General features: G+C 35.5%; 2 protein-coding genes and 1 long non-coding RNA gene across 3 annotated transcripts; 1 reads left to right on the forward strand and 2 right to left on the reverse strand.

Moving 5' to 3' along the window:
- Nucleotides 1–2,108: 2,108 nt before the first annotated feature.
- Nucleotides 2,109–2,832, reverse strand: LOC131024120 (uncharacterized). Its single transcript, XR_009101657.1, has 2 exons — nt 2,610–2,832; nt 2,109–2,501 (listed from the first exon to the last, which is right to left on the reverse strand). It is a non-coding gene; the product is annotated as an uncharacterized LOC131024120 (long non-coding RNA).
- A 1,055-nt stretch (nt 2,833–3,887) lies between these two features.
- Nucleotides 3,888–5,840, forward strand: LOC131024147 (uncharacterized). The gene is made up of 3 exons (XM_057953653.1): nt 3,888–4,317; nt 4,576–4,665; nt 5,547–5,840. The coding sequence occupies exons 1-3, from the start codon at nt 4,069–4,071 to the stop codon at nt 5,622–5,624; spliced, it is 417 nt and encodes a 138-aa protein (XP_057809636.1). The 5' UTR covers nt 3,888–4,068; the 3' UTR covers nt 5,625–5,840.
- LOC131024131 (transmembrane emp24 domain-containing protein p24delta3-like) lies at nt 5,708–7,684 on the reverse strand. Its single transcript, XM_057953652.1, has 4 exons — nt 7,203–7,684; nt 6,482–6,694; nt 6,322–6,398; nt 5,708–5,980 (listed from the first exon to the last, which is right to left on the reverse strand). The coding sequence occupies exons 1-4, from the start codon at nt 7,419–7,421 to the stop codon at nt 5,836–5,838; spliced, it is 654 nt and encodes a 217-aa protein (XP_057809635.1). The 5' UTR covers nt 7,422–7,684; the 3' UTR covers nt 5,708–5,835.
- Nucleotides 7,685–15,920: the final 8,236 nt, after the last annotated feature.

A 15,920-nucleotide genomic window follows, 5' to 3' on the forward strand; every position in this document is an offset into this window, starting at 1 on the left:
AGTTTATAGGTTAAGATGTGTTTATACCACAGCTCTCCCCTATATATATATAGGGGAGCGCTCTAATGAGACCCCCTATTTTTAGTGAGACCTGAGACACGATCTCGTGCGTTTATTCATCAATCCTATAGCTGATATTGTATCTAGAGGGAGTTTTTTTTTTCTCAGGGTTCGAATCCTGGAGGGAGCGAAATATTTTAAATTTCGTTATTCATCAGTATATACTACATTGTTCATCTGTATACACTGCCTTGTTCATCAGTTTATATGTCTTATTCATTACCAATTTTTTAAATTCCGTTATTCATCAGTATATACTGCCCTGTGGCACTTATTCATCAGTATATACGTCTTATTCATCATACTCAGTGTCTCACGAAAAATATGGGGTCTCACTGGAATGCACCCATATATATACATATATGTATATAGGGGTAGGTTACAGTGAGATTGCTATTTTTCGTGAGACTAATGAATAAGGCAATATATAGAGTTGAATAAGACGATATATAGTGTTGAATAACGATATTCGAAAAATTAGTAAAATTTTTGCTCCCTTCAGGATTTGAACCCAGGTAAAAAAAAATTCACTTCCAGATAAATATCAGTCATATGATATATTCAATCGACACTTACAAATCAATCTGAGATCTCACCACATATAGGGGAATTTTTTTTACTTGGGTTCAAAACCTGAAGGGAGCAAAATTTTTACTAATTTTTTGGATATCGTTATTCAACACTATATACCGTCTTATACAACACTATATATTGTCTTATTCATTAGTCTCACGATCTCACAAAAAATAGCAATCTCACTGTAACCTACACCTATATATATGTGTGTGTGAAGAACAAATGCTTCTTCGGCAATAAATTTAAATTGATATTCAATTTCAAATTGATTAAATTGATATTCAATTTCATCGGATTGGAAGTTAAATAGTGAAATTCCAATTCAATTTGATCAAATTAAGAATCAATTTCATCAAATTGATTTTCAATAGTGAAATCCCCAATTCAAAATGATCAAATTAAGATTCAATTCCACCAAAATGATTATCAATACTGAAATTCCTAATTCGAATTGATCCAATTGAGATTCAATTTCATCAAATTAAAATTTAATAATGGAATCACCAATCCAAATTGGTTAAATTGATTTTCAATAATGAAATTCCCAATTTAATTTGTTTCAATTGAAATTCAATTTTATCAAATTTATTCTCAATAGTGAAATTTCCAATTTGAATTAATAAATCAACTTTATCAAATTGAATTTCAATAATGAAATCCCCAATTCAATTTTACCATATTTTGTACACATAATAATAACAAAACTCAACATTATCAAACTAAACAAACAATGCATAAATTGACACTATTATATATAAAATCACAAAATAAAAGTTTATTTTAATTTAAAACATCATTTTGTGCTTAAATACTTTCCGGTCGATCGATTAACCAAAATTTCGATTCGATTAAAGTTATAACTAAGTAACGAGAACCGTTTTACCACCCCTTTTATTCCCTACCTGTCAAACACTTATAAAGAATAACATTCTCACCTAATTGATATTATTTATCTAATTTTTTTTTTTTTTGACCCTTTATCTCAACTTATATGTCAGACACACTCTTAATTTTGGACATAAATAACAAGAATAATAACAATGTTAGAAATAATAAAAGAATAGAGTATTGAACATATTTATAAAAAAAATTGAACGATATCTGATAGTTTACGGTTAAGAACCAAAACTAAAATTTTATAGTTGATATAAAATCAAATTTAACGAAAGAGAGAGGATGATAAATAAATTGTATATTTTCATAAAAAGAAATTGAAGAAGATATTTAGAAGAATCGAGTATCTATATTATTATATATAAAGAAGGAGTTTTAACGGCTATAAATTCCCGGCAAAATTTTTAACAGTTATTTTTTCAAATTTTATACTTTGAAAAGACGTGGGTTTCAGCAAAAACTCAGTTGTTCTTCCAAAATTTCAGCAACAAATCATTTCTTTTTTCAAAATTTCAATCACATTTCAGAAAACACAATAACAGAAACGAAAATTCCAGTAATAATTCAACAACCACGCAAACAAAATTAATTGAAAATCTTCATCATAAAAAGGAAAATGACAGACGATAATTTCTTAAGCAATTGAACAAATTTGTTTTACCCAAGAAATTTTCTAATTCAAAATCTTGAATGCGCTTTTTTCTTTTTCTTCTATATTAAAGAGAAGATGAAATTTTGAATAGAAAATAACTTCAATCTGCGTAAGAAATTGAACAAATTTGTCTTGCATAAAGAACTTTTCTTGAATCTTCTTTTTCTCTTATTAATTGAGATAAAAGAACTTGAATAACTCCGATGAAAGAAAAAGGGAAGAAGAAGCAGAAGCGGTGCTACATTTCCGATGCTATTGTAATTTCAACGCATTCACTTCAACGATCTGGGGCTATCGACGCTTTCAACTATACATAATTCTGAAAATTGCAGTTTCACCACTATTGTTTATGAGAATTAAAAAGAAGGTAATGAAATTATTTTGCAAAAAAAGAAAGAAAAAAGAAGAAGAAGAAGAAGAAGATAACCGTTGCAGAAAGAAGGCGAAGAAAATGAAAAGGGCGACGTTGTAGAAAGAAGAAAAGCGCAAGAAGAAGAAGAAGAGGACGCAGCGGCACTGCATCGAAAAAGATGAAATTCATGGAATTTTGAATAGAAAGTAGGGTTTTCACTATTGTTTCTTCGGTTTACTTGTATTTGTATTTCTTTTAATTAATTTTGGGGAATTTAAAGATGGGCTTTCAATAAGTTGATTCTTTGAGCCCAAATTGAATCGAATCTTTAAATTCCAAAAACTAATATATTAGGTTTATGCTAATAATTTTGTTTAATTTAATTAAAGATCTAAAACTATTAAATTAAGTGTGGGATATTGATTAAAATTATAGAACTTTAAATATGGTTTATAATATTTTTTTTAATCTTTGTGTATGAAAATATTTATTTATTAATTATAAAATGTCTAATATTTTATAATTATAATGTGTGATATTAATTATAATTATTAATAATTTAAATATTCATATAATATACTTCATCCGTCCACAAAAATTAGTCATTATTCATTTTTAGATTAAATGGTGGGTCTCTTTCTCCACTAACAATATAATTAATTATCATTATTAACATCTATATAATATATAGAAGAGGAGTTTTCTCCCTCTACTTTTTATCTCTCTTCTCCCATCAATTTTTTAACTATTTTTTTTCTCTTTTTTTTTATAATTTTAATTCTTTTCTAAACATGATCAAATTTAATTTATAAAAAATATTCAATGTGCATCTTAAACTTAAATTCGTCGGAAGATCTTTAATATGGTATAAAAATTATAAAAAATGAATTTCAAACGAATAAGTTACTAAATTTTTAAATTATTTTATTTTCTTTTTCTTTGTTAAAATTTTTCAACTTTTTATTTATGTTTGTGAATAAAAATTTTCAACTTTTTATTTATGTTTGTGAATAAAATTATTTATTTATTATTATTATGTGAAATACTCTATAATGATAATGTGTAATATTAATTTTCATTATCAAATAATTTAAAATAATTTAATAACTATGATTATCATTACACTTTATACATAATTGAAAATTACGTTTTTAAATTCAAAATTTTATTGAGTAATTAGTATTTTATTTTTAAATCATATTTTGTATTTATATATTATATTTTATTTCTGTTTAATATTTATATATTTTTATTTAAACATATCATTTAATTTCGATTTCGCCGTGCATCGCACGGATGGTTGTACTAGTTCTGTATTATAAAGAACAAATAAAAAAGCGAAGAACATAAATTTGAAGTGTAAACAGATGAAAAAAATAAAGAAAATTAACGCCAACAAACAATAAATGAATATAGAAAAGATAAACAAAATAAAATAAAGAGTAAGATGAAAATAATAGTAGTAAAAGATAAACAAAAACTTGCATTGAAATTTGGGGATAACCCAACATAATCGAATTTCCCTGATACAACCATGGCAATCAGGATTGGAATAACAAAACCTCAACTGTTTCATCATTTCCGGTCAGCGGTCAATCCCGCCGCCGGAAATTATAGATTAACGGTGTTCAAAGCGTCATCTTCTTTCTCATCTTCGCCGGCAACGAGAAAACTCATACTCTACTCAAAGCCCGGATGCTGTTTGTGCGATGGCCTCAAAGAGAAACTCGATGCCGCTTTCTCTCTCTCCAGCCCCAATTCAATCGGCGATATCGAATTGCAGGTTCCAGTTGGAATTTCCATGTTCCTTTTCAGTAAATTCACTTCTTGATGAGTTTATTTGAAGTTCAAAATGCAAATTTTGTATGTCTTGGCTTTGTCTTGTTTCGAATAATGCGAAGTTTCTTGGCGAAATAGGGTTTAGGGTTATTCTGAAAGTAGTGGGATTTGTAACTGATATCTTCAATTTTGATTTTTTTGGAGCTGAAATGTTTGATGAAGTATGAATGTTGTGAGAGTAATGTGATTAGGGATTTCGCAGGTGAGAGACATTACGACTGATCCGGAGTGGGAGAGGCTTTACCAATACGAGATACCGGTGTTGGCTAGAGTCCGAGAAGATGGCGTGGAGGTTGGTTTGTTTTACTCCTTGCATTGATATAGGATTCTTGTTTGAATTTGTTAGCTTCAAATGGTTGTTAATGTATCCCCTGTTGTTTGTTTAACTCGCTGAATTGAGTTGTTTTAATCCTTGAATGCAAGAGTAGAGAAAGTGGGATGTAGGTGAAGTGAAAGAGTGAATTGAAGATAACATAAATACATAATGTTCTATTGTAGTACAGGCTCTGGCCTTGCAGATGGAGTGAAACAGCAATCTAGTAATGCCCCTGCATTGTTGTTGCTTGCGTTGGTTCACTTGTTTCTGCTTGAGATGAGTATTGTGGTAGACAGAGACGAAATTATCAGGAGACGTAGCTTTAGGAATATAACAAGTTTGGTTTAGAATGTTCTTGCAGAGAAAGGAGAATGCCTTGGATCCCTCCTTTTCTTGAAGTAGCTTCATTGTAGTCACACAGAGAGATGGAATGCCTTAGTTTCTCATTTTCTTGAAGTGTATCTGTCTAAAGGGCTACGAGAGAGAGAACATATGGTTGAAAAGGAAAATCAACGATACTTCAGATATAACATTGAAACTTCCATAGGTTATGGCTTAGTTAAGAAGAACATTGAACGGATCAAATGAAAAATATTATGATAGGTAGGAAATTTCTGCAATGGATAGATGTGAAGGCTACTCACTAGGTGGAATGATAGTAAGTGACTGCTGGTTACTTAATAAACCACAAATAACAAAGATCGTCTGTAAATAAAGCAGTAAGAAGACAACGAAACAAAGCGCAGTTCAGTTGGTAAAACAGGGTTCGAGTCACCTAGAGGGGTAACATCTAATGTCTGGTTCATGTTTTTTAACCACGCGTTTCTTGATCAGTGCGGCCATGTTATCTCTTACAGGAGACGCTTCCTAGGTTATCTCCTCGTCTTGGAGTCGAGCTCGTTCAGAAGAAGATAGCAGCTGCATTTGATCGATGAAGAGTGTAGAGCTACAATTTCACATAATTTCTTGTAACCTGCACACTTTGATTGTTGTAATACGGTTTGGTGATTTTTCAGTGTAGAGCAGATTAATTAATTCTGAATTTAAGAGAATTGAGTTTCTGAAACGATGACATAAATGTCTCAAACGTCACATATAACACTGGGCCTTCCTTTTGTATACTAAAAATATTAAATGTGTGATTCTCTAAATGAGTTTTTTGTGGTGAAAGTATCTCCTCAAATACCAGAGCTGGAGAGCTGAAACCAAGATGCAGACACCAAGGGATGCCTGGCTGTACTGCGCCACGCGGGTGTTTGTCCGAGTAATCACACTCCTCATCTTCAGTTCCCTGCACGAGCACGAACATGAACACGGATTCTCAAACACGAGATTCGTGCGAGAGGAGGAAGACGCGAGCTCGCATGTTTTAATATATCAGCTAAATCGAGCTTATTTATTCAAGAAGAAGAAGACAAACATATGCACATATATGATGAATAATTGGAGAGACAAACTTAAAATACAAAACTCGTAATACATTTCTTAGTAGGATCGCTTTAACCTAAAAATAATATTTTTAAATTAGTAAAATTCCCAAAAAATAATATTTTTAAATTAGTAAAATTCCCGCTAAATAATGGAATCAAATTCAATCCCTCTATGTGAAAAAAAATGGCAGAAGTCATTTACTTGCTCATCAATTGAATCATTTTGTCTTTGATAGCCTGCACATAGTCCTGAAGCTTTTTCATTTCAAGATCCAAACCCTACATAGACATACATGAGATTCATCATCGACACGAACACAAACACAAACACGAACACGAACATAATAATGGATTGTAGTTACCTCAATCTTTTCCTTCTTTGCAACGGAGTCCCAATCTTTTGTAGCAATCCCCGTTCTCCATTCTAAGCCTACCGTCACTGGTTTACCACTCTGATCGCCGCTGTCCACCACAAAGCATGCCTTGTAATTCCCCGGCTCGTTCGTCGTCAAGGCAAACTGGCCGTGCCGAGCTCCCTCTTTTTCATACAGCTTATTCCCGAACGGGGATGAAACCTAAGACTCACAACTCTCAATATATACAAACAACTCTTGCTCTCTTCCCTAGCTAACTCTATATTAGAGTATAGACGAATATTATACTATTATAAAATTATATTCATTCACTAACTTGAGTGAAGCTCTGTCACGTATATATGATGATACTCTTGTTCAGTGACAAGGAATTTCATATTCAACCAAAAAGAAACAAAATCAAATATGCATCACATAATCTACATGATAGAAACAAGGATACATATTATTATTCTCTATAGATCAAAAAAAATTTCCGTCAAATAGATAGATCACACTTTCGATATTATCAAAATAGTATCCGATATTTTGATTTTTCATTTTCAAATCATGATCGGACATTGTTTTTTTGATACCAAATAGTCGTACTAGCAACTAAAAATATGTGGAATCAAAGCTTCGGAAACTAAAAAAATTGATAATGTTTCTGGATTATCTAGATTTGAAAACGAAATGGGGTTAAAAAAGAAAGAGAAAATTGGGTAAAAACCTTAACGGTAAGGGTGGGATGCGTAGTGTAATTAGCGTCGCCGTCACCGTAAAAGGAATAGTAATCGCCTATAACGACCACGTTGCTCTGCAACTCCTCGTAAACGCACTTCCGCCCAGAGCTCGGCATTTTCAGCCACACTCCACGCGCCGCCGGCAACGCCGCAGCCACCGCCAGCATCACTGCCCACAAACGACGAGCCTCCACCACCAACTTCATTATCACGACATGTACCCTCTTCTGCGGCGGAATCCGTTTTATAAGAAATTTGACTGTAACGGAGGCGCGTGGAGTTGTGAGAGTGGGATTTGGCGGAGGAATGACGGTTGCCTTTTGCTCTCAGCCAATCAGAATTGCCGAGGTATGTACAGGTGTACGGTTTCGGACATGGATTCGGTCGCCGCCACGCGCTTGACTTTTGAGTCAAGTAAGTAAAATAAATATCGATAAGTTCAGTTTCAATTTTTTATAAATGGTCCTTCAAGAAAAGAGAAAAAAAAATAGAAAAGGAAACGTGACTAAATTACATGAAAAATACAATGAATTCATTGTACACGTATCACATCACATCACATCACATATATCAAATTACACCAAAAAAAATCACTAGTCTAGCGATGGAGATTTCCATCTTAAAAATCCGCTTTTTCGATCTTAAATTTACAACCAAGTGACTGATTTGAGTTCCAATGATAAATGCTGCGACAGAATTGAGAGTTGAGACATAAATTATATCACCAATCGAAGAGTGGTAGCCGTCATCGTTTGAATTTCGCGACGACATTAGCGATTGAATTTTCATGACTAGTTAGGCCACCCACTATGGTGGGTTCCTAAATCTATGTGTCAATCTAAGTATCGGTAGCACCATAGTGGTGATTATAAAATGAAGTGCTTGAAAGAAAATGGGTAGCAGCAGGAGGAGTTGGTTCCTGATTGACGCAATGGGATCCACTTTGTTTTGGGTGACATGCATTTGGAGAATACACGCCTCCAGCACCGCACAGTTGGAGCGCGTGCAATTCACCCGCCCACTGTGCGGCTGGGCATTAAATCACGCAGGCCCAAAACTCTTTTCATGCTTCTTCTTTTTTATTGTTTTCATTTTGAATGTATTTTATTCTTTTTCATTTTTTTCTTCCTTTCAATAATAGATCAATATTGGAGGCTCCAAGTATTTAAATGAATAAATAGTGAACTTTTGTCAGTTCATTTTTTTGCAGATCTCTTCAAAAAATCTGCTACTTAGTTGTGTGTTGTAAGAAATTAATTTTCAATAAAATGTGCGTTTAAATTTTAATTTTTATTAGCATAATTATATTAATTTTGAAAGTATATGTTAGCATTTAAATAAAACAATTTATTCGTATAATTATATTAATTTTAAAATTATATTATACTATTTAAATAAATTAATTTATTCATATAATTATATTAATTTTATTAAAATAAAATTTAATACAAAATTAAACACACAAATATATATATATATATATATATATATATATATATATATATATATATATAGTGGCAAAGTAATAATAATGATAGTGGTCCATGAATAGTTAAAAGTGAGGTAGTGCTATAGTAGAGAAAATATAAGATAGTTGCAAAAGGAGGTAGTAGATGAGGTGACACACATGTGATGTGACATCCACTATGGGTAGCACCATAGTGGATGCCCTTACGACAATGATTTTTTGTCGTTAATTTTGCAGGTCGGCATTTCACCGTTACACGACAATTGTCTAGACAACATCCGATTTTTAAGATTAAAATCGGTTGAACCATTTTATTGAGTTGGACTGATTTTTTTTTAATTTTGTAGAGTTACAATTATGTCCCTAATCTAATTCCCTTCATAATCTTTTTTAAATTTTAAATTTCAAAATTATTTTTTGAATTTTATTTCTTTCCAAAATAAAATTAGTTGATTCATTTCCATTCTTATACATAATTTCCACCAATTTAAGGATTCTTATTTAAATTTTGAATTTCAAAATTCAACTTTCGAGTTTCCTTAGTTATTTTTAGAATTTATTTCTTTCCAATATCAAAATAATTGATTTGTTTCCATTCTTATACCTAATTTTCACCAATTAGAAATTCTTATATAAATTTTGAATTTCAAAATTCAAATTTGAGTTTCCTTAATTTTTTTTTAGATTTATTTCTTTCCAAAATCAAAATAATTTATTTGTTTTCATTCTTATACCTAATTTCCTCCAATTTAGGGATTATCCCTAAAACAATGTTAAATTATGTATACAATACACATTACATATTGCGGACTTGTAAGAGCATCCGCATTGGTGCGTACTTGATAGCTTACTTGATAAGAGGGGACCACATTGAGTAAGAAGACCGCATTGGGATTGCTGATTACATGATAGCCTACTTGATTTTTTTAGTTTTGTTTTTTCTATTTTTCATTTAAGTTTAATTGCATAAATTTAAATCACACAATATACTTCAAATTTAAATTTCATTAATTTTGAAATCCTAAAAATTACATAAAACTTAATAAAATAAAAACAAATCCTAAAAATAACTATTCATGCTCTAGAGGTCCAAAACGTGCCCAAACATGCTCGATCAAATCACGTTGGAGCGTGGCGTGCAACTGATAAACATGCATTTTTACCTCTTAGTGTGTCATATTTGATGGTTAGTTATGAGGATTTTGTGTGTTTGTTGATTTATTTGAGCTTATATTGGTTTTTGGTCAAGAACTTGTCACTTGCTTGTGTTTGAACGTATTTTTTCAGAAATAAAGAAGCAGAATTTGGAAGATTTGGCTGAAATAGAAGTTGTAGTTCGTCTCGATAGGAGTTCGTGAGCGCAAACGGTTCGTAAATCGGAGTTCGGACGAGGGAGAACGAGCCAAAACAAAATCACTGCGCAAGGCCGCGCGACGAAGACAGACCTGCTGGACAGCACGCGCGGGCTCGGCGCGCGGCCGCGCGACCCGGCCGCGCGAGACGCCGTTTTTCCGCCCAAAATTCGTTTTTTTTGTGATTTTGGGTATTTTTGAGAGCTACAAGACCTAGGGCATATAAATACTCCCCAAGAACTTATTCTCTGCAGCTTTTATCATCTTTTATCATATTTTTACTTTTCCTGAGAGCTGAGACGGAGAACGGAGCCAGAGCAAGAACTAAAGATTCTCGATTCTACTACGGTTTTATTGTTGAATGTTTTATAGTTTTATTGAGAATTATATTCTAGTTCATATGTCTATGTGTGGCTAGAATCCCCTTTTCCCAGGGTTTAGGGAGTAGACATGATTTGAATTTCTGACTGTTTGATTCAATTAATTGAGATTGTTATTCATTTTTATGTTCTTGTTATAATTGTTTGCTTTATTGCTTGATCACCAATTTAGCATAATCATAGGTTTTAATTTGATATCGGGGGATGATAATTATTACCCGAACCAAGAACATAGAACACATATATTTAATTCTAAAGGGAATTGATATTTGTGAGGGCGTTAATCCTATGAGCTTTTAGGAGTTGCATGTTAGAAGTGCGATCCGGGGACGGTAGCCTTGCATGTAATCAACGGTTTGTATGCCACGTGAGTGGGTATAGACTAGTTTTGAGATTGCCTTAGGAATAATCTCATTAATTGAATTGAACATGTTAGTTAGGAGAATCTGTTGAAACCTTTGCCTTGGGAAATCTTGTCTTATCTGTTTCTCTGTTTCACAGCTTGATTTGTTTTCTTTCCTGCTGTTTATTTATTTTGTTTTTTTTACAACAAAACACTCAATTTCGTTTGTCCAGATAGAGTAGAATAATTTAGGATAGGAATTGGTTAATTCAGTCTCTGTGGAATACGACCTTGCTTGCTACTATACACAATTACACCCGTACACTTGCGGCGTGTTAAATAAAATAGCGAACAAGTTTTTGGCGCCGTTGCCGGGGACTGATTTTTATCAGTACTATTCTGTTAATTGTTTGATACTACTCTGGACTTTTTTTATTTCTGTTATTTATTTTTCTGTTCTTTATTTTTCCTGCGGTTCTGATTCTTGCGATGGAGTTTTCTAGGTAGTGCATGAACACGCGATCTCAGAAGCTTCCTCTTGAAGATTTTGATCCTGAGATTGAAGCTACGCTCCGCCGCAAGAACAACCAAGCAAAGCAAGATAATTTGGATTCTATGGCCACTGCGGAAGAAGTCCGTGCGTTGAGAGAGCAGTTGCAGGCGGTGTTGGATGCTCAGAAAAATGCTGCTGAGCAGAAACAGCCGCCTATTGATGAGGCATTTACTCCACTGTACCAGTACCAAGAGCCGCCCAGAGTCAACGCGAATAACTTCGAGCTAAGGACTGGGCTGATTACCATGGTGCAGCAAAACCAATATGGAGGTAAAGCCGTGGAGGACCCAAATGCGCATCTGGCGCAATTCTTGGAGTTGTGCAGCACTGTCAAGATGAACGGAGTCCCAGATGACATCATACGACTCCGCCTTTTCCCATTCTCACTCCGGGATAAGGCAAAGTCATGGTATCATACTTTGCAGCTGGGAGCTAATCCTGTATGGGGGGATTTGGCTGATCTTTTCCTGCGGAAGTTCCATCCTCCCGGGCTCACATTGAAGTTAAAGATGGAGATTCTCCAATTCCAACAGTTCGATGGAGAGACACTAGCAGAGACATGGGAGAGATACCAGGAGAAGTTGAGGAAGTGCCCGTCCCATGGCTTCGATGAGGGGACTCTGGTGGTCATGTTCTATAACGCTTGTGGAGAGCGCACCAGGATGTTCATGGATACAGCTGCAGGGGGCTCATTGCTCAAGAATGGGAGTTCTGAAGCCATGGAGATCATTGAAAGCATGGCCACCACGAGCTATCAATGGCCGTCCGAGAGGGTGCAGCTGAAGAAAGTTGCTGCTGCTTCCAGCTCAGATCCCATGGCATTGATTTTGACTCAGCTGGCAGAGATGAACTCGAAAATCAATGCTATGACTGTTGGCAATTCTGAGCCAGCTGTAGAGATCCCGACAGGCGTAGAAGACGTCAACTACATCAATGGCAGAAACTATGGGAACTTTCAGCATGGGCAACAGGGTGGATACAATAGTGGACAACAGTTTCATCATGGAAGGCGTCCACATCCCAATTTGGCTTATGGGAATCCCAACAATGCAATCCAACCTCCACCAGGCTTCTCTGTTACGAATGGAATCATTAATGAAGAGAAGAAGCCAAATATAGAGGAGCTGATGATGAAGTTCATCTCCAAGGCAGATGAGAGGATGGAAAAGCTAGAGTCTAATGCCGTTGCTGTGGGGACTCAAATGAAGATGTTTGAGACCCAATTGGGTCAAATATCCACCGCCGTCAACAAACTCCAACAGTCGGGTAACCTCTTAAACAATGCCAAGGTGAACCCAAAGGAGCAGTGCATGGCCATTGGGTTAAAGAGTGAAGTCACCTCAGATTGCAGCCATGGATCTCGTGAGATGGAGAGACCAGAGCTATCGTGGAGAGTCTGGGAGGAAGGCCGACGACTTCCACCTCATCTGCGTCCTCCTGGGTGGATGCCGTTTCCCCAGCGTCATTTTAAGATGGTTGATCTGCCGAGAAGGACTACACAGGAAGGGGCTATGACGGCAAAAGAAGAGAGTGCACAGCTGATTGAAGAAAGAGCAGAGGAGGTCACTGTTGAGGTTTCTGGCAAAAAGAAGGATGAAAAGCAGACAGCTACTTCGCCAGCAACTGTGACTATACCTCTCCCTCAGCGCCAGAAGAAAGAGAAGGGACAAGAGCAGTTCTCCAAATTCTTAGAGATCTTCAGGAAAGTACATATTAATATTCCATTGGTGGAAGCACTGCAGGAGATGCCGCAGTATGCTAGATTCCTGAAGGACATTATCTCGAGGAAGAGGAGGTTGGGAGAGTTTGAGACGGTGAATCTCAATGAAGAATGCAGCGCAATCTTGCAGAGGAAGCTGCCGGCGAAGGTCAAAGATCCGGGTAGCTTCACACTTTCCTGCATTATTGGAGGCCAGCAATTCAGAAGGTCACTCTACGACTTGGGGGCAAGCATCAATCTCATGCCGTTATCTGTTTTCAAGCAGCTGGCGATTCGAGAGTTGAAGCCGACATCTATGAGGCTGCAGATGGCGAACAGATCGGTTACCTATCCGCGTGGAATTGTGGAGAATGTGCTTGTGAAGGTGGGGGATTTTATTTTCCCTGCAGATTTTGTGGTTCTAGACATTGAGGACGACAATAAAATCCCGCTGATTTTGGGGCGCCCGTTCCTTGCAACGGGAAGAGCTTTGATTGATGTGGAGAAAGGAGAGCTCACGTTGAGAGTTCATGAGGAAAGCCAAACGTTTCATGTCTATGAACCATGCCACATCCAAGAAGATGAAGTGCCCAAGAAAGCTAAAGATCCGGGCAAGGTAAGTGTTGATATTTTTAATATTTTTGATACAGATCCTTTTTCTTGGCAGGACCCAGGTGATCGAAAGTTGAAAGGAGGCATTTTGGCTAGCAAGAGTGGAGCAGGGAGCAGCTGTTCGCAGAACTGTTTGTACCAGCCTCCTTGATGAGTTTGATGTTCGGTCGAGCTAACGACGTTAAAAATAGCGCTTATTGGGAGGCAACCCAATTTCTGGTTAGTTTGTTCCTTTTCGTTTGTTTGTTTGTTTGTTTTCGTGCCCCACAAATCATTTTCAAACTTATTCTCCTTGGTGGTGAATAAGTTTGGGGGGATGTGTCTTTGTGGGTGCACTTTTCTTTTTGGTTGTCTTTGTTTGTGTCGTCGTTGAGTTTTCTTAGTCTTGCTTTGGTGGTTCTTCGTGATGTTACCTTGATGATGATGTGAGTAGTGTAGAGTTTTGTGGATAACTAGTTCATGATGATTTCTGTTTAAAACTTGTGAAATTGCATGCGTTTGTGTTGATATTGTTGTGATTGAGCATGAATGATGAATGATAAGCATGGTCTCTATGTGGTTGCAATCAATGAAATAAGCTGTGAGTTTTGAGCCTTGACTGTCATTATTTTTACAGTCTTATTTCTTATTCTTGAGTGATTGTTTGAGTATGCTTGTGTCTCACTAGAACTTGTCTTGGTTTCTCCCTCGAGGTCACATAGTGTGCTTAATAACTTTGAGATGATAGAAGGCCATCTTTGCTAGCCTATTTATCCCATATTTGTCCTATATCTTTATATGATCCTAGTTCAACCCCTTTGAGCCTTATTTTTCCATATTCTTTGATTTAGCTATGGGTGAGAGCTTGGAAATTGTTAATATGGAATAGTTGGTTTGTGGAGATGAATGATCATGAGTTATGTTTTGTGGTTTCAAATTGAAAATCCTAGTACCCTACAAGTTGTTGAAAAAAAAAAAAGAATGGTGGAGAAAAGAAAAAAAGAAAAGAAAAGAGAGAGCAAAAGAATTGAAAAAATGGGTACATAGGATGCATTAGAGAGACATAATGTTATGAGAAATAATTGTTGAGTTGTGATGATTTCTCGCATTGAAAAATCTGGTTTTGTGAGAGGTGGAAGATGGTATGGTTTAAGAATGTTATAAGGTTGGTGATCGAGCTACATTGAGGAGTATCTTTTAGTCACTCAGCCAAATTTATCCTACCTTACCAAAGAGCCTACATTACAACCTTCAATAAAGACCTTTTTGATCTTGGTTATAGGAGCACACATTTAGTGGTGGAGAGGTGAGACGATTGACAAGCTTATGGATGAGTACTTGTTTAGCTTGAACTGAGCGTATACACGTCCTTTTTGAATTGATACACTTGAGAGTTGAGAGTTCTTATATTCTTTATCTTTTTGGTGAGGATTGCAATTCATTGAGACTATAATTTGAGTTTGTCATGATTGTGATATTGTGATGATATGAGATACAAATTCATGTTGGTATTTTGTTGACAAATCTGAAGCCATAATGTTATCCACTTTTCTCGGCGCACTTGTTGATTCATTCTTGGTTCATCTTTGTTTTGTCCGAGGACGGACAATAGTTCAAGTTTGGGGGGTTGATAAACATGCATTTTTACCTCTTAGTGTGTCATATTTGATGGTTAGTTATGAGGATTTTGTGTGTTTGTTGATTTATTTGAGCTTATATTGGTTTTTGGTCAAGAACTTGTCACTTGCTTGTGTTTGAACGTATTTTTTCAGAAATAAAGAAGCAGAATTTGGAAGATTTGGATGAAATAGAAGTTGTAGTTCGTCTCGATAGGAGTTCGTGAGCGCAAACGGTTCGTAAATCAGAGTTCGGAAGAGGGAGAACGAGCCAAAACAAAATCACTGCGCAAGGCCACGCGACGAAGACAGACCTGCTGGACAGCGCGCGCGGGCGCGCGACCCGGCCGCGCGAGACGCCGTTTTTTCGCCCAAAATTCGTTTTTTTTGTGATTTTGGGTATTTTTGAGAGCTACAAGACCTAGGGCATATAAATACTCCCCAAGAACTTATTCTCTGCAGCTTTTATCATCTTTTATCATATTTTTACTTTTCCTGAGAGCTGAGACGGAGAACGGAGCCAGAGCAAGAACTAAAGATTCTCGATTCTACTACGGTTTTATTGTTGAATGTTTTATAGTTTTATTGAGAATTATATTCTAGTTCATATGTCTATGTGTGGCTAGAATCCCTTTTTCCCAGGGTTTAGGGAGTAGACATGATTTGAATTTCTGACTGTTTGATTCAATTAATTGAGATTGTT

Source organism: Salvia miltiorrhiza, chromosome 1 (genome assembly GCF_028751815.1).
Source record: "Salvia miltiorrhiza cultivar Shanhuang (shh) chromosome 1, IMPLAD_Smil_shh, whole genome shotgun sequence".
In the NCBI taxonomy this organism is placed as follows: domain Eukaryota; kingdom Viridiplantae; phylum Streptophyta; class Magnoliopsida; order Lamiales; family Lamiaceae; genus Salvia; species Salvia miltiorrhiza.